The sequence below is a fragment of the Brassica oleracea genome, chromosome C3 (assembly GCF_000695525.1).
Source record: "Brassica oleracea var. oleracea cultivar TO1000 chromosome C3, BOL, whole genome shotgun sequence".
Lineage (NCBI taxonomy): Eukaryota > Viridiplantae > Streptophyta > Magnoliopsida > Brassicales > Brassicaceae > Brassica > Brassica oleracea.
The window spans coordinates 57,919,317-57,929,736 of record NC_027750.1 but is presented as its reverse complement, the minus strand read 5'-3'; the positions used below and the strand labels follow the sequence as shown (position 1 = coordinate 57,929,736).

Here is a 10,420-nt window from a genome sequence, read left to right as displayed (position 1 = left end):
TTTCAAAAGTATGTGAAAGACTAAAGTCAAAGTAAATATGGATTTAAAATAGTAGTTATATTTTACTAACCAAAATACCGAAAAAAACCAAACCGAATCGAAACCAACCCGATATCTGGATTGAACACCCCTAATCCAAATGAAGCCAAACTATTGTTTCATTCTCCAAAATATAATAAAAATAATAACTTAATTCCGCGCAAGGCGCAGATATTATCCTAGTTTCATTTATATTGTTGATACTTGATCAATTCCATATGTTCAAGCTAACTAACACAATCTTCAATCCATTTTAAATGGGAGCAAATCTTATTGGACAAACAAACTCTCAGAAGTTTTATTCGATAAGAACCAGATGTAACTAGATCAGCTGAAACAAAGTAATGCTTGTAAAAAAAATCAAAATCAGGGTACAATTGTACAAATGTCGTCTCTATTGCACGAGTTTTCTCAAAACGGACTCTGCGCGTTGCTCGAATCCAGGTAAAGCCCACCATTCATGTTGAATAATACAGCACAAGTTTAAAATCTAGTGGATATCAAAAATACAGCACAAGTTTTTTTTAGGAATTACAAAACATTAAACTAATTTTTTATTGATAAAAGATTCGATGGTTTGGATAAAGGATCGCACTTGTCATCTAGTATGTCTTGGGCCTAAAGCTGTTTGGGTTTCTGGCATATAAAGTCATACAGAAACACAGGGTTAAGCGGAAGTATAGGGTTTGGTTCGTCTTAATTAAGCTCAGCGATCCCATCTAGGGTTTATAAAATCCGCCATGGAAAATTTGGAGCAGCAGTTCTAGGAGGGTCTAATCTTAACCACATCCAGACATGAAACACAATCCTCAAACTCGGTAAGAGAACACTCACCAGACCCAATCCCTGTCGATCTACTTATCGAGATATTCTCTCGAGTCCCTTTAAAGTCTATAGCTAGGTTTCATTGCCTATCGAAATTCTTGGCATCCATACTTCGTCGTCATGATTTCACTGAGTTGTTTCTGACCAAGTCCTTGACTCGTCCACGGCTCCTTTTCACGGTAAAAACTAAGGGCAAGTTGTTGTTCTACTCTTCACCTCAGCCTCATAATCCAGACGACAACTCTTCTCTTGTTGCCACTTCTTATCACCCTACATTGGTTCCTGATTATCAGCCAACTTATATATGTAAACCGGTATGTGGATTGGTCTTGCTTCAGGGATGTGGAAGAAGAAAAAGGCCGCTGATTTGTAACCCTGCCAAGGGAAAAGTCCGAACCTTACCCAAAGTTCCTAGAAAAGGAATAAACACTCCCAAGGGAATATACTTAGGCTACGATCCGATAATCCGATCGGCAAACAGTTCAAAGTGTTGTGTTTGAGTTTGAACAACTCACTCTATATTAGTCCCAATACTCATTGGATTTTGGCATTGGAGTCTGGAAAACGTTTGTGGAGAACGGTGGAACACAAGTTCAATTTTAAGGAGAATAGTGGTGGAGTAGATGGTGATATTGATATATGCATAAATGGTGTTTTGTATTTCAGAGGGTACGTTGGAAGGGTCTTTTGTGATAGTTTGGTTTGATGTTAGGCCAGAGAAGTTCGGTTTTATTAACAAAGATGAAGACATGTTACCAAAGCCTAATGATTATGATACTAGTCCTTCAACTTTGTTCAACTACAAAGATAAACTAGGTATACATTGTCTGGTTGAAGAAAACCTTGTGTTGTGGGTACTAGAAGATGCTGGAAATCATAAATGGTCCAAGCATAGCTATGTATTGTCTCCTTTGGGGTACCACATAGTTTCGCGAAGTTTGTTTTTTGGAATGACTAGTACAGGTGAAATTGTCTACTCATGGAACTCTTCCGTTTGGTTCTACAATATTGAGAAGAACACTATTAAAAGAGTCAATATTCAGGGACTGGAAGAGCTTGAGCCTCCTACATTTATCAACAACTTTTTAGACTATGTGGAGAATATGAAGTTTTTGTAACTGTATTCAAAAGGCTTTCCATGTATTATTTACTTGAGATTATATTTTGGATTTCAACTCTTGTGACATTTTGTTCCTTTTAGGCTTTGTTTGTATTTTACCTTTATAATAGTTTTGTTTTGCTACAAATTGAGCATTGAACACATACTGTTCTGTTTTTTTTCTTAATCTTCTCCATCTCTCTCTTCTCTAGATCTTTAGTTATTGTTTGGTCGGAGTACACGTTTTAGCAGTGGCATCAAAACATGGGACGAGTAGTGGTTGTTGCCGAATACTATTGATACTTGATCAAAATTCCATATGTTCAAGCTAACTTACACAATCTTCTAGTGATCCATTTAAAATGGGAGGAGAGCATATCTTATTGGACTAACAAACTCTCAGAAGTTTTAATCGATAATATGCATCAGATCGCAAGCACCAGACATAACCAGGTCAGCTGAAACAAAGTAATGCTTGCAATAATACTACAGATTTAAACCAAATCATACAAAATCAGGGTACAAGTGTCGTCCCTACTGCACGAGTTTTCTTAAAACGGACTCTGCGCGGTGCTCGAATCCGGGTAAAGCCCATTCATGTTGAATAATGTCGAGACCATCCTTCTCAGCGCCCAAGCTCTGTAGCCAATTTTGCAAATGCAACAATCAGGATTTGGACCAATGCTAGAATGAAACAATGTAGGATGATTAAAGAAAGTCTAGAAGGTGCTTGTGATAGATATACCTTTGATGCGTCAAAACCAAATCCACCCATTTGCATCATTCGTTGTGTATCATCAATAGCTGCATAAGAAAGAGATAACTTGCAATGAGTAAAGAGTTTTGTGAGGAGAAATGGTGTCAATAAGTAGTGTAGGTGAACACTAACCATTTTCATCTCCAAGAATGAGACTAAATAAGCCTCTTAATCCGAACAAGTTCAAGAAGTACCTAGGACATGGAAGAACAACAGCTCATGAAACAAGAGAATATTAACAGAACCCGTATACGCTGACATATGCCATCCTCTTTGTAACTAGATACGTACCATGAACGGCTGCTCACGTAGCTAACATCAACAGTACTTAGGTCTATCCCGTTCTGTAGCATTGCCCTGAACCTCTGAGTCAGTGGAAACGGTATTTTGGCTGCAAGATAAGATTAGGAAGTTTCAGTTTCAGATGCTACAAAACCTAAGAGAATAACACAAAGGGAAACAAACCTGCAACAAACCCAGAGAAGAAGAAGTTGACCCATGCGAAAGTGAGCGTCTGGCATACGGTAGAGTTCATCAGTTTCCTAATATACCAATAACAGCAAGATTGATAAAATCAAAAACTTTACTATACCTGCGGTATAATCATAGAAAGATTTTTCTTCATCATATCCATGGCCATGTTAGGATCAGAAAACATCTGAGCTTGTGGGTTTTGAGCTTGGTCCTTGGGCACATGTAGCAATCCATTTTCCTGCAGCAACCAAAACTCAATCTTGTCTCAAGCATAACAACGAGAAACAATAAAATGAATATAAAAGCTTTAAAGCTTCCATTGTCCAAGCTGGAAATCAACAACTCTCTTAGTAACTAGTAAAGCTAGAACATGTTTTTCATAAATAACCAAAAAAAGTTGAAGCTCCACACTATAAGCCACACAACTTGGAAGATAAGTAGTACCTCGTTGCTGAAGTAGAATCTACGAGCTCGGAAGGACTTGGGCGGGATGAAATTGGCGCCGGCCTTCAGATTCCGAGCCCTGATTACAACTTGCCTGGGATACACCCAAAACTCAAATCAGATAATTCTGGTAAAACAGATCTGTTTGTAGATGGGGAGAGGGAAGAAGAAGATAACTCACCCTTCTTTGACGATCTTTGCGTCGGGAGTTGGAGACGAACGCATGAGCTTGGAGACGAAGTAGCGGAGAACGCCGATTAGCACCATCACTACGGAGAGAGGGATCAGGACCCAGTCTCTGATCGCCGTGTCCAGAACCAGATCTTCCGCCATTGATGAATGATTCTCGAGTTTTCTTGCTTCGATCCGGTCAAGATGATGCGATCGGAGAATCGTACATTCGATCGATATGTATCTGATTTAACCAAATTCGATCTCATAACCGAACTAAACCGAACTGCGTTTTAAACCACTCCGTCCTTCCCAAGCTGACTAAACCGACTGAATTAATTGCTGAGACGACGGTTTACTTCTATTTCGATTAGGCACATACATATATTTGTTTACAGATAGCTGAGTTATGTGATTAACCAATCGGTGGCAGGTTATTATTCCTTTCATTGTCACTTATATTGTTGAAAGTTTTAGCTGTTTCAAATTAACCTTTTTTTTTTTACCACAACTAGTTATTGCGAAAAAAAGATCATGAGTCCAATCTTACAAACAAAAACAATGCAGGAATGTGAAGATATTTATGGAACCAGTCTTTCACATAGCGCCTATAAGACTGGCGAGCCTACAATTCCATTTTAATCTCTCGCATCATGTCATGTTCATAACCTTAGTTTAGCCTCCTCTGTAACAGTGAATTACGGCGTGTGCAAATTTGCAATGAGAAGATAGTCAGAGAAGCAGAAAACTAGAAACAACAATTAACACACAAGTTTTGTACTTCTTCTTTTCTTCCTAAAACATTCATTGGTAAATGGCTATAAATACAAAACATCTTACACTTGAGAGTTTTCAGTACAAGAAACATCATCATACATATTTTCTGAATACTGTATCAACCTAACCATTTTGATACACAACCAACTAAAACAACAAGGAAGATGAATATAGGCATTAAAGGAAGTTAAAAAAGTGAGAATGTTCTGTTCTTCCCTATCAGGGTTCTACACCCCCACAAGTCATAAGTAGGTCCACCTGCAAGAGGATTGTAATACAGAAATCAATAGCTGGCAGTATAAATATCACACAATCTGAGAGAGATCAAGCTTCACTTACACTAGCAGTTCCTAGTTAATTAAGTCAGAACCAGAAGATATCAAGATATATGGCGCCTCAGCATCTCATTTATCCCCACAGCTGAAATGCTTTCACATCCAAGAAGCTCACGGAGCTTCTCATCACACTGAATAGCCATTGGATTTGCAGGGTCCTGTTAAAACATACCGAAAAGCAGAATCAAACGGTGCTTAGTTTCTTTTGTATGACCATTCAAAAATGAAGAAGCAGCCAGAGAATATCAACACTAACCTCTAAATGGTTGAGTTTAATATACTCCCACACACGGCGGATAATCTCTTCGTCTGTCATCTCCATCTCACCAGTGCCAAAGAACTTAGCAAGTGGCTCAGATAATGAAACAGTTGAAGAGGTTGAACTAACAGGCTCTTTGGTCTCAGTCTCGGTCTTAGCTTTTGCCCGTTTCGCTTGGCTAGAGTCCTCTGCAAAAAAAAAAAAGAAGAGAATTCAAACCAGTCAGTAACACTGAACTACCCAAGAACATTTGAAGTTGAGGGAAAAAACATTACTTGATGGATCAAGCGGGAGAATATGCTTAGCGAGCAACTTATTCATCTTAAACATGTCAGTACAATCAGTCTCGAAAACAACACGCAACGCATCATCACAGATGATCTTCCGCTTGTTACTCGGGTCTTGGAGGTTGTTCTTCCTTATGTAAGCCCACAACTGCCTCACAATCTGACAACCATAAAGCCATTCAACACTTTTAACAACAACCCAATGGGAGCTTAAATACACATTGGCATAACCGTGAATGGAGGGAGCCGCATAACCTCAGTTCTGGGAAGGGCAGGTTCGCCAACAACGACTTGAAGCTCAGGAGAAACCCTACAGACTTTGTTAAGTCCTCCAGGTCATAAAGAATTAAACTTTCCTAAAAAGGAAACCCCCAATTACTTGCAATGGGAAAGATTAAGCCTCAAATTAACGAAACCGAACCCTAAAAATCGAACCGTGCTTTAGGGGATTGACTAACAGAGGGTCCTTGTCGCTGATGGTGCTGCGGCGGCGGCGGCATGTAAGGTGGATACGGCTGCTGGAAATTGAGGTCATAAGAGTGGTAAGGAGGAGGACGCTGGAGAGAGAAATGTTGAAGAGGGTATTGTTGAGACCGAGGGTGAAGAGCGAAATGCCCTTTCGCCGGAACATTGACGCCGGAATGCAGCTGCTGTAGATACTGAGGCGGAGGGTGTGGGGTTGATGAGGAAGCAGAGGCTGGTGGGGGAGAGCGGAGGAGGAGATTGATATGGTCTCTGATGAAATTGGTTTTGTCCGAGAGGTCTAACCCCAGCTTAGCCTCGAGCTGGTGAACAACACTGGTTAAGGATGTGAGGGAGGTGGGGTCGGATTGTCGGAGCAAAGTCTCGACTCCTCTCGCTAGATCTTGGTCAGACACCATTTGACGAGTTTACAATTCCACAGCCTTTATCATTTACCCACACCAACAAAAAAATAAAATTATTTCTCTGTCTTATCCTCTCTCTTACCCTTGTCTCTTTCTCTCTCTTCTTCGTTGTCTCTGTTTTTTCTCTCCGTCTCTCTCTTTATAACTCGATGAATGACGAATATACCCTTCATAGTTGGTTTTAAACTTTTAATATGTATTTCGTTTAATGTTTAGGTTACCCTTTTGAGTCTTGGTATTTAAGTCTTATAGGTAAAGGGTATTCTCGTCGTTTTGGCAACCTCCACGACTTTTTACTTCTGTTTTGAACTTTTACAAATTGATAATTGAGAAAGAAGAAGAAAAAGAATGCGGTGAAATTGACTGACACGAGAAATAGAAGACGAGGGTTTTAGCAAATTAAAAGTCAATTCTCCTTAAGATCATCATCGTCTCCAATAACTAAGACAAAACAATAACAAAAATCTAGATTCTGTATCTATGAGAGTTTTTCACTTCCCAAAAAAAAAAAACGAAATTTTCTGACAAAACGATGAACAAAAAAAAATATATATATGATCTGCTTCTTCTGCGCTCTTCCTCTCATTGCATTTTCGGCTTCTCGATCTTGACATAAGGAAGAACTCCAAGAAAGTACTTCACGTACCTTCGGACTCCATCCACGTTTCTGAGCTCGACAGAACATCAAGAACGTGTTCGCGCAGTAAGAGTTAAACCCCATAAAACAATGCCACAGAGCATGCCCCTGAGGATTCACCGGCCACCGAGATACCCTCTCGCAGAAAACACGGTCACAGAACCAGCAAACGCTCCCCACCAGAATCGTAGCAACGTACCATTTCGCGATCCTCTTGGCAGCAGCGTCCTCCGTGTGAATGTAGTACTTGTACATCCGAGAATATTGATACATAATATAGGTCAGCTATCTTTAACTTTATTTTTTTCGTAGACATACAGCTGAATCTTAAGCTACAAATTCTAGTTTAAAACTAGTAAGTCACAACTAATGATAAGTAAGACTCTCTATAAACTCGGCTGACGTAAATCTTGAACATTGGTTTTACTTAAGCTAGTCCATAAAGAAGAGACGGTAGTTTTTGATTCTAGCTGCTCGACTTTTTTGTAATTCTTTGAGAAATATTCTAACGGCCCATTTATGATCGTTGCAAATAAAGTCACCGACTAAATTGTGGGACTAGAAGAGCCCATGTACGCTCTTGTATATAAAGTTAATTAGTCCTAGGGTTGAGGAAATTGAGGAAAGAAGAAAGCTGAAGCCCTAGGGTTTCGTTAGTTATAAGCGATCTGAAATTCAAGCTATTCCAGTGTTTGTACAATCCATCAGCCATGAAACGTTTGGAGCAGCAGTTATCAACCACGTCCATACATGAAACCCAGTCTTCGAACTCGGTAAGAAATCACTCAGACCCGCCATCAGGAGATGATCTGCTTATTAGTATATTCTCTCGACTGCCCTTAAAGTCTATAGCTAGGTTTCGCTGCGTATCGAAATTCTTGGCATCCATCCTTAGCCGTCATGATTTCACTGAGCTATTTTTGACCAAGTCTTTGACTCGTCCACGGCTCCTTTTCACCGTAAAAGCTACTAATGGCAAGTTGTTGTTCTACTCTTCACCTCAGCCTCACAATCCAGACAATAACTCTTGTCTGGTTCCTACCCCTTATCATACGTCTTCTTTTCCAGAATATCTTCCAAGCGATATATGTAGCACGGTCTGTGGATTGGTATTGCTTCAGGGATGGAAAAGAAAGGTGCGAGTGATTTGTAATCCTGCCACCGGAGAGTTCTTAACCTTACCCAAAGTGAAAGTTAAGAGTAACCCCACAGAGATTGCCCAAACTAAAACGTATTTAGGGTATGATCCGATCGGGAAACAGTTCAAAGTATTGTGTGTCACCTTTTCACGTGATGAAAGACCCAAGACTCATCAGGTTTTGACATTGGAGTCTGGAAAACGTGTATGGAGAACGGTCGAACACAAGTTCTATTTTGAGGATAACTTTAAAATGAGTGGTGACGTATGCATAGACGGTGTTTTGTATTTCGGAGCTGCCGTTGGACGATCTTCTATGATAGTTTGCTTCGACGTTGGGTCTGAAAAGTTCAGCTTTATTAACACAAATGAAGACATGAGAATACAGTATCCTTGTTTAGCAGGTTCGTTGACATTGTTCAACTACAAAGGTAAATTAGGTATACGGCAGGATTCAGATAATATGTTTTGTGAAAATGAACTTGTGTTGTGGGTTCTAGAAGATGCTGGAAATCATAAATGGTCCAAGCATAGCTATGTATTGTCTCCTTTGGGGTCCGACCTAGTCCAATATAACAGGTTTATTGGAATGACTAGTACAGGTGAAGTTGTTTTTTCAGAATTGTCACAATTGCACGAACCATCAGACCTTTTCTACCTTTCCTTCTACAATTTGCAGTCGGGGACTTTTAAAAGGGTCTACTTTCAGGGACTAGAAGAGTTTAAGCAACAATTTACAACTCCTCACACCTTTCTAGACTATGTTGAGAATATAAAGTTTATGTAAGTGCGTTCAAGGCTTTCATATATATATTAAACTTTTGGGTTTCAGCTCTTTTAATGATATTCATTTTACTGTTTGGATTCTTTATAATATATCTGATTTTTGCTCTAAAGTTTTTTTGACCATTACTTGTTCTTAGTTCCTTCGATGTCACGCTAGACTAAATTTCAATCCAATCACAAATAATGCATTCACAACAAGCTAATGGATTTGATAACCAAAAGAAAACCCAAACGAAGTAGAAGAAGAGTCCAGACTCAAAATCAGACCAGAAACAAATGATTAGCGTAAGTAAATCACTTTTCTTCTTGTCTTCAGATATTATATATGTAGGTACAATATTCGCTTGTGTGCAACTCTGCATCCGTAATTTGATCCATGAATCTATACACAGTAGGTCCTTAGCTGATCGAGTGCCCTAAAACTAGACTCCATTGCATATTCTATTTGAAACTAAGTGTCTATATATAAAAAGCATTGAAGACAATTCTAACCGGTAGACTCCATTGCATATTCTATTTCTTACCCATGTTTTTGACCATCCTTGTAGCAATTTTATCAGATTATAAGTCACTTTGTTCCCTTAATGCTTATTACAAGATATACGATATTCTCTTAATGCTTCTACCTTTTGTATCTAATCTGAACATGTAATTCATCAAAGCCCATCTACCTACTTCGCATGACTGAATAATATATATGGCAATCGTATCAAGACAGTTTATGACATGCCAGTAGTAGGTCACTATTCTTGGCATTCTTTGACTTTGTTCAACTACAAAGGTAAATACAATATAAGGAGAATCCATGTCGGGATAGACTTGTATTGTGGGTTCTAGAAGATGCTGAATATCATAAATGGTCCAAGCATATCTACGTATTCTCACCTTTGGATAAGGAGCTGGTCATGTAAAGAAACCACCCTTGATAGTGCTTAGCACTAGCCCAAGACCGTGATACCCGAGAATCCGAAAGAAACAAGAAAACTTCCAAGTATGAAGAGTAATATAGAAGAACTCTCAAAGAGATTTAGAGAACTTTGAGTAGAACACTCTTTCTTTAAGAAAACTTTCTTATATTTTACTTGTTCAACTTCTTATTCTTTATAGGCTCCAAAAGTACAAAATATCTTACAAACTTTATCTTAATCTCTAGAACTCTCTACCATAATATCTAGATTTTTTCTACTAATACTTATCCAAAAGAGGTCTCTAGAACACTTGAGGAGGTGATGATCTTTTATGATTTTTCTAGAGAGATTCTAGAACCTTAACTTAACTTTGGGTTTAACCAAATAAGATTATTGGAACCAATAATTAAGGATAGCCCAAAATTAAGTTTAACTTCAATACTCCCCCTTAAACTTGATTTTGTCCATCATTCCGAGCTTTGAACGGAGTGTCTCGAACTGACCTTTTGGTAATGACTTGGTGAAGATATCAGCAATGTTGTCCTCGCTTCGAACCTCCAATGCTTCAATTGTTCCATCAAGCACCTTCTCTCTTAT

The 10,420-nt window shown here is 38.9% G+C and overlaps 3 protein-coding genes and 2 pseudogenes across 3 annotated transcripts; 3 read left to right on the top strand and 2 right to left on the bottom strand.

The window, feature by feature from the left end:
• Nucleotides 1-2,041, top strand: part of LOC106335666 — a 5,567-nt pseudogene extending 3,526 nt beyond the window's left edge.
• Nucleotides 658-2,041, top strand: LOC106335664 (annotated as a pseudogene).
• Nucleotides 2,042-2,296: 255 nt separating this feature from the next.
• On the bottom strand, nucleotides 2,297-4,068 carry LOC106335665 (ER membrane protein complex subunit 3-like). Its single transcript, XM_013774249.1, has 8 exons — nucleotides 3,820-4,068; nucleotides 3,639-3,732; nucleotides 3,313-3,432; nucleotides 3,186-3,234; nucleotides 3,012-3,111; nucleotides 2,853-2,914; nucleotides 2,709-2,767; nucleotides 2,297-2,602 (listed from the first exon to the last, which is right to left on the bottom strand). Exons 1-8 carry the CDS (start codon nucleotides 3,969-3,971, stop codon nucleotides 2,498-2,500), a joined length of 741 nt encoding a protein of 246 aa, XP_013629703.1. The 5' UTR covers nucleotides 3,972-4,068; the 3' UTR covers nucleotides 2,297-2,497.
• Nucleotides 4,069-4,599: 531 nt separating this feature from the next.
• Nucleotides 4,600-6,418, bottom strand: LOC106331053. Its single transcript, XM_013769408.1, has 6 exons — nucleotides 5,893-6,418; nucleotides 5,723-5,803; nucleotides 5,456-5,627; nucleotides 5,178-5,368; nucleotides 4,926-5,079; nucleotides 4,600-4,844 (listed from the first exon to the last, which is right to left on the bottom strand). Exons 1-5 carry the CDS (start codon nucleotides 6,346-6,348, stop codon nucleotides 4,966-4,968), a joined length of 1,014 nt encoding a protein of 337 aa, XP_013624862.1. The 5' UTR covers nucleotides 6,349-6,418; the 3' UTR covers nucleotides 4,600-4,844; nucleotides 4,926-4,965.
• A 1,283-nt stretch (nucleotides 6,419-7,701) lies between these two features.
• On the top strand, nucleotides 7,702-9,118 carry LOC106335663 (putative F-box protein At1g53360). The gene is made up of 2 exons (XM_013774248.1): nucleotides 7,702-8,912; nucleotides 9,073-9,118. Exons 1-2 carry the CDS (start codon nucleotides 7,702-7,704, stop codon nucleotides 9,116-9,118), a joined length of 1,257 nt encoding a protein of 418 aa, XP_013629702.1.
• Nucleotides 9,119-10,420: the final 1,302 nt, after the last annotated feature.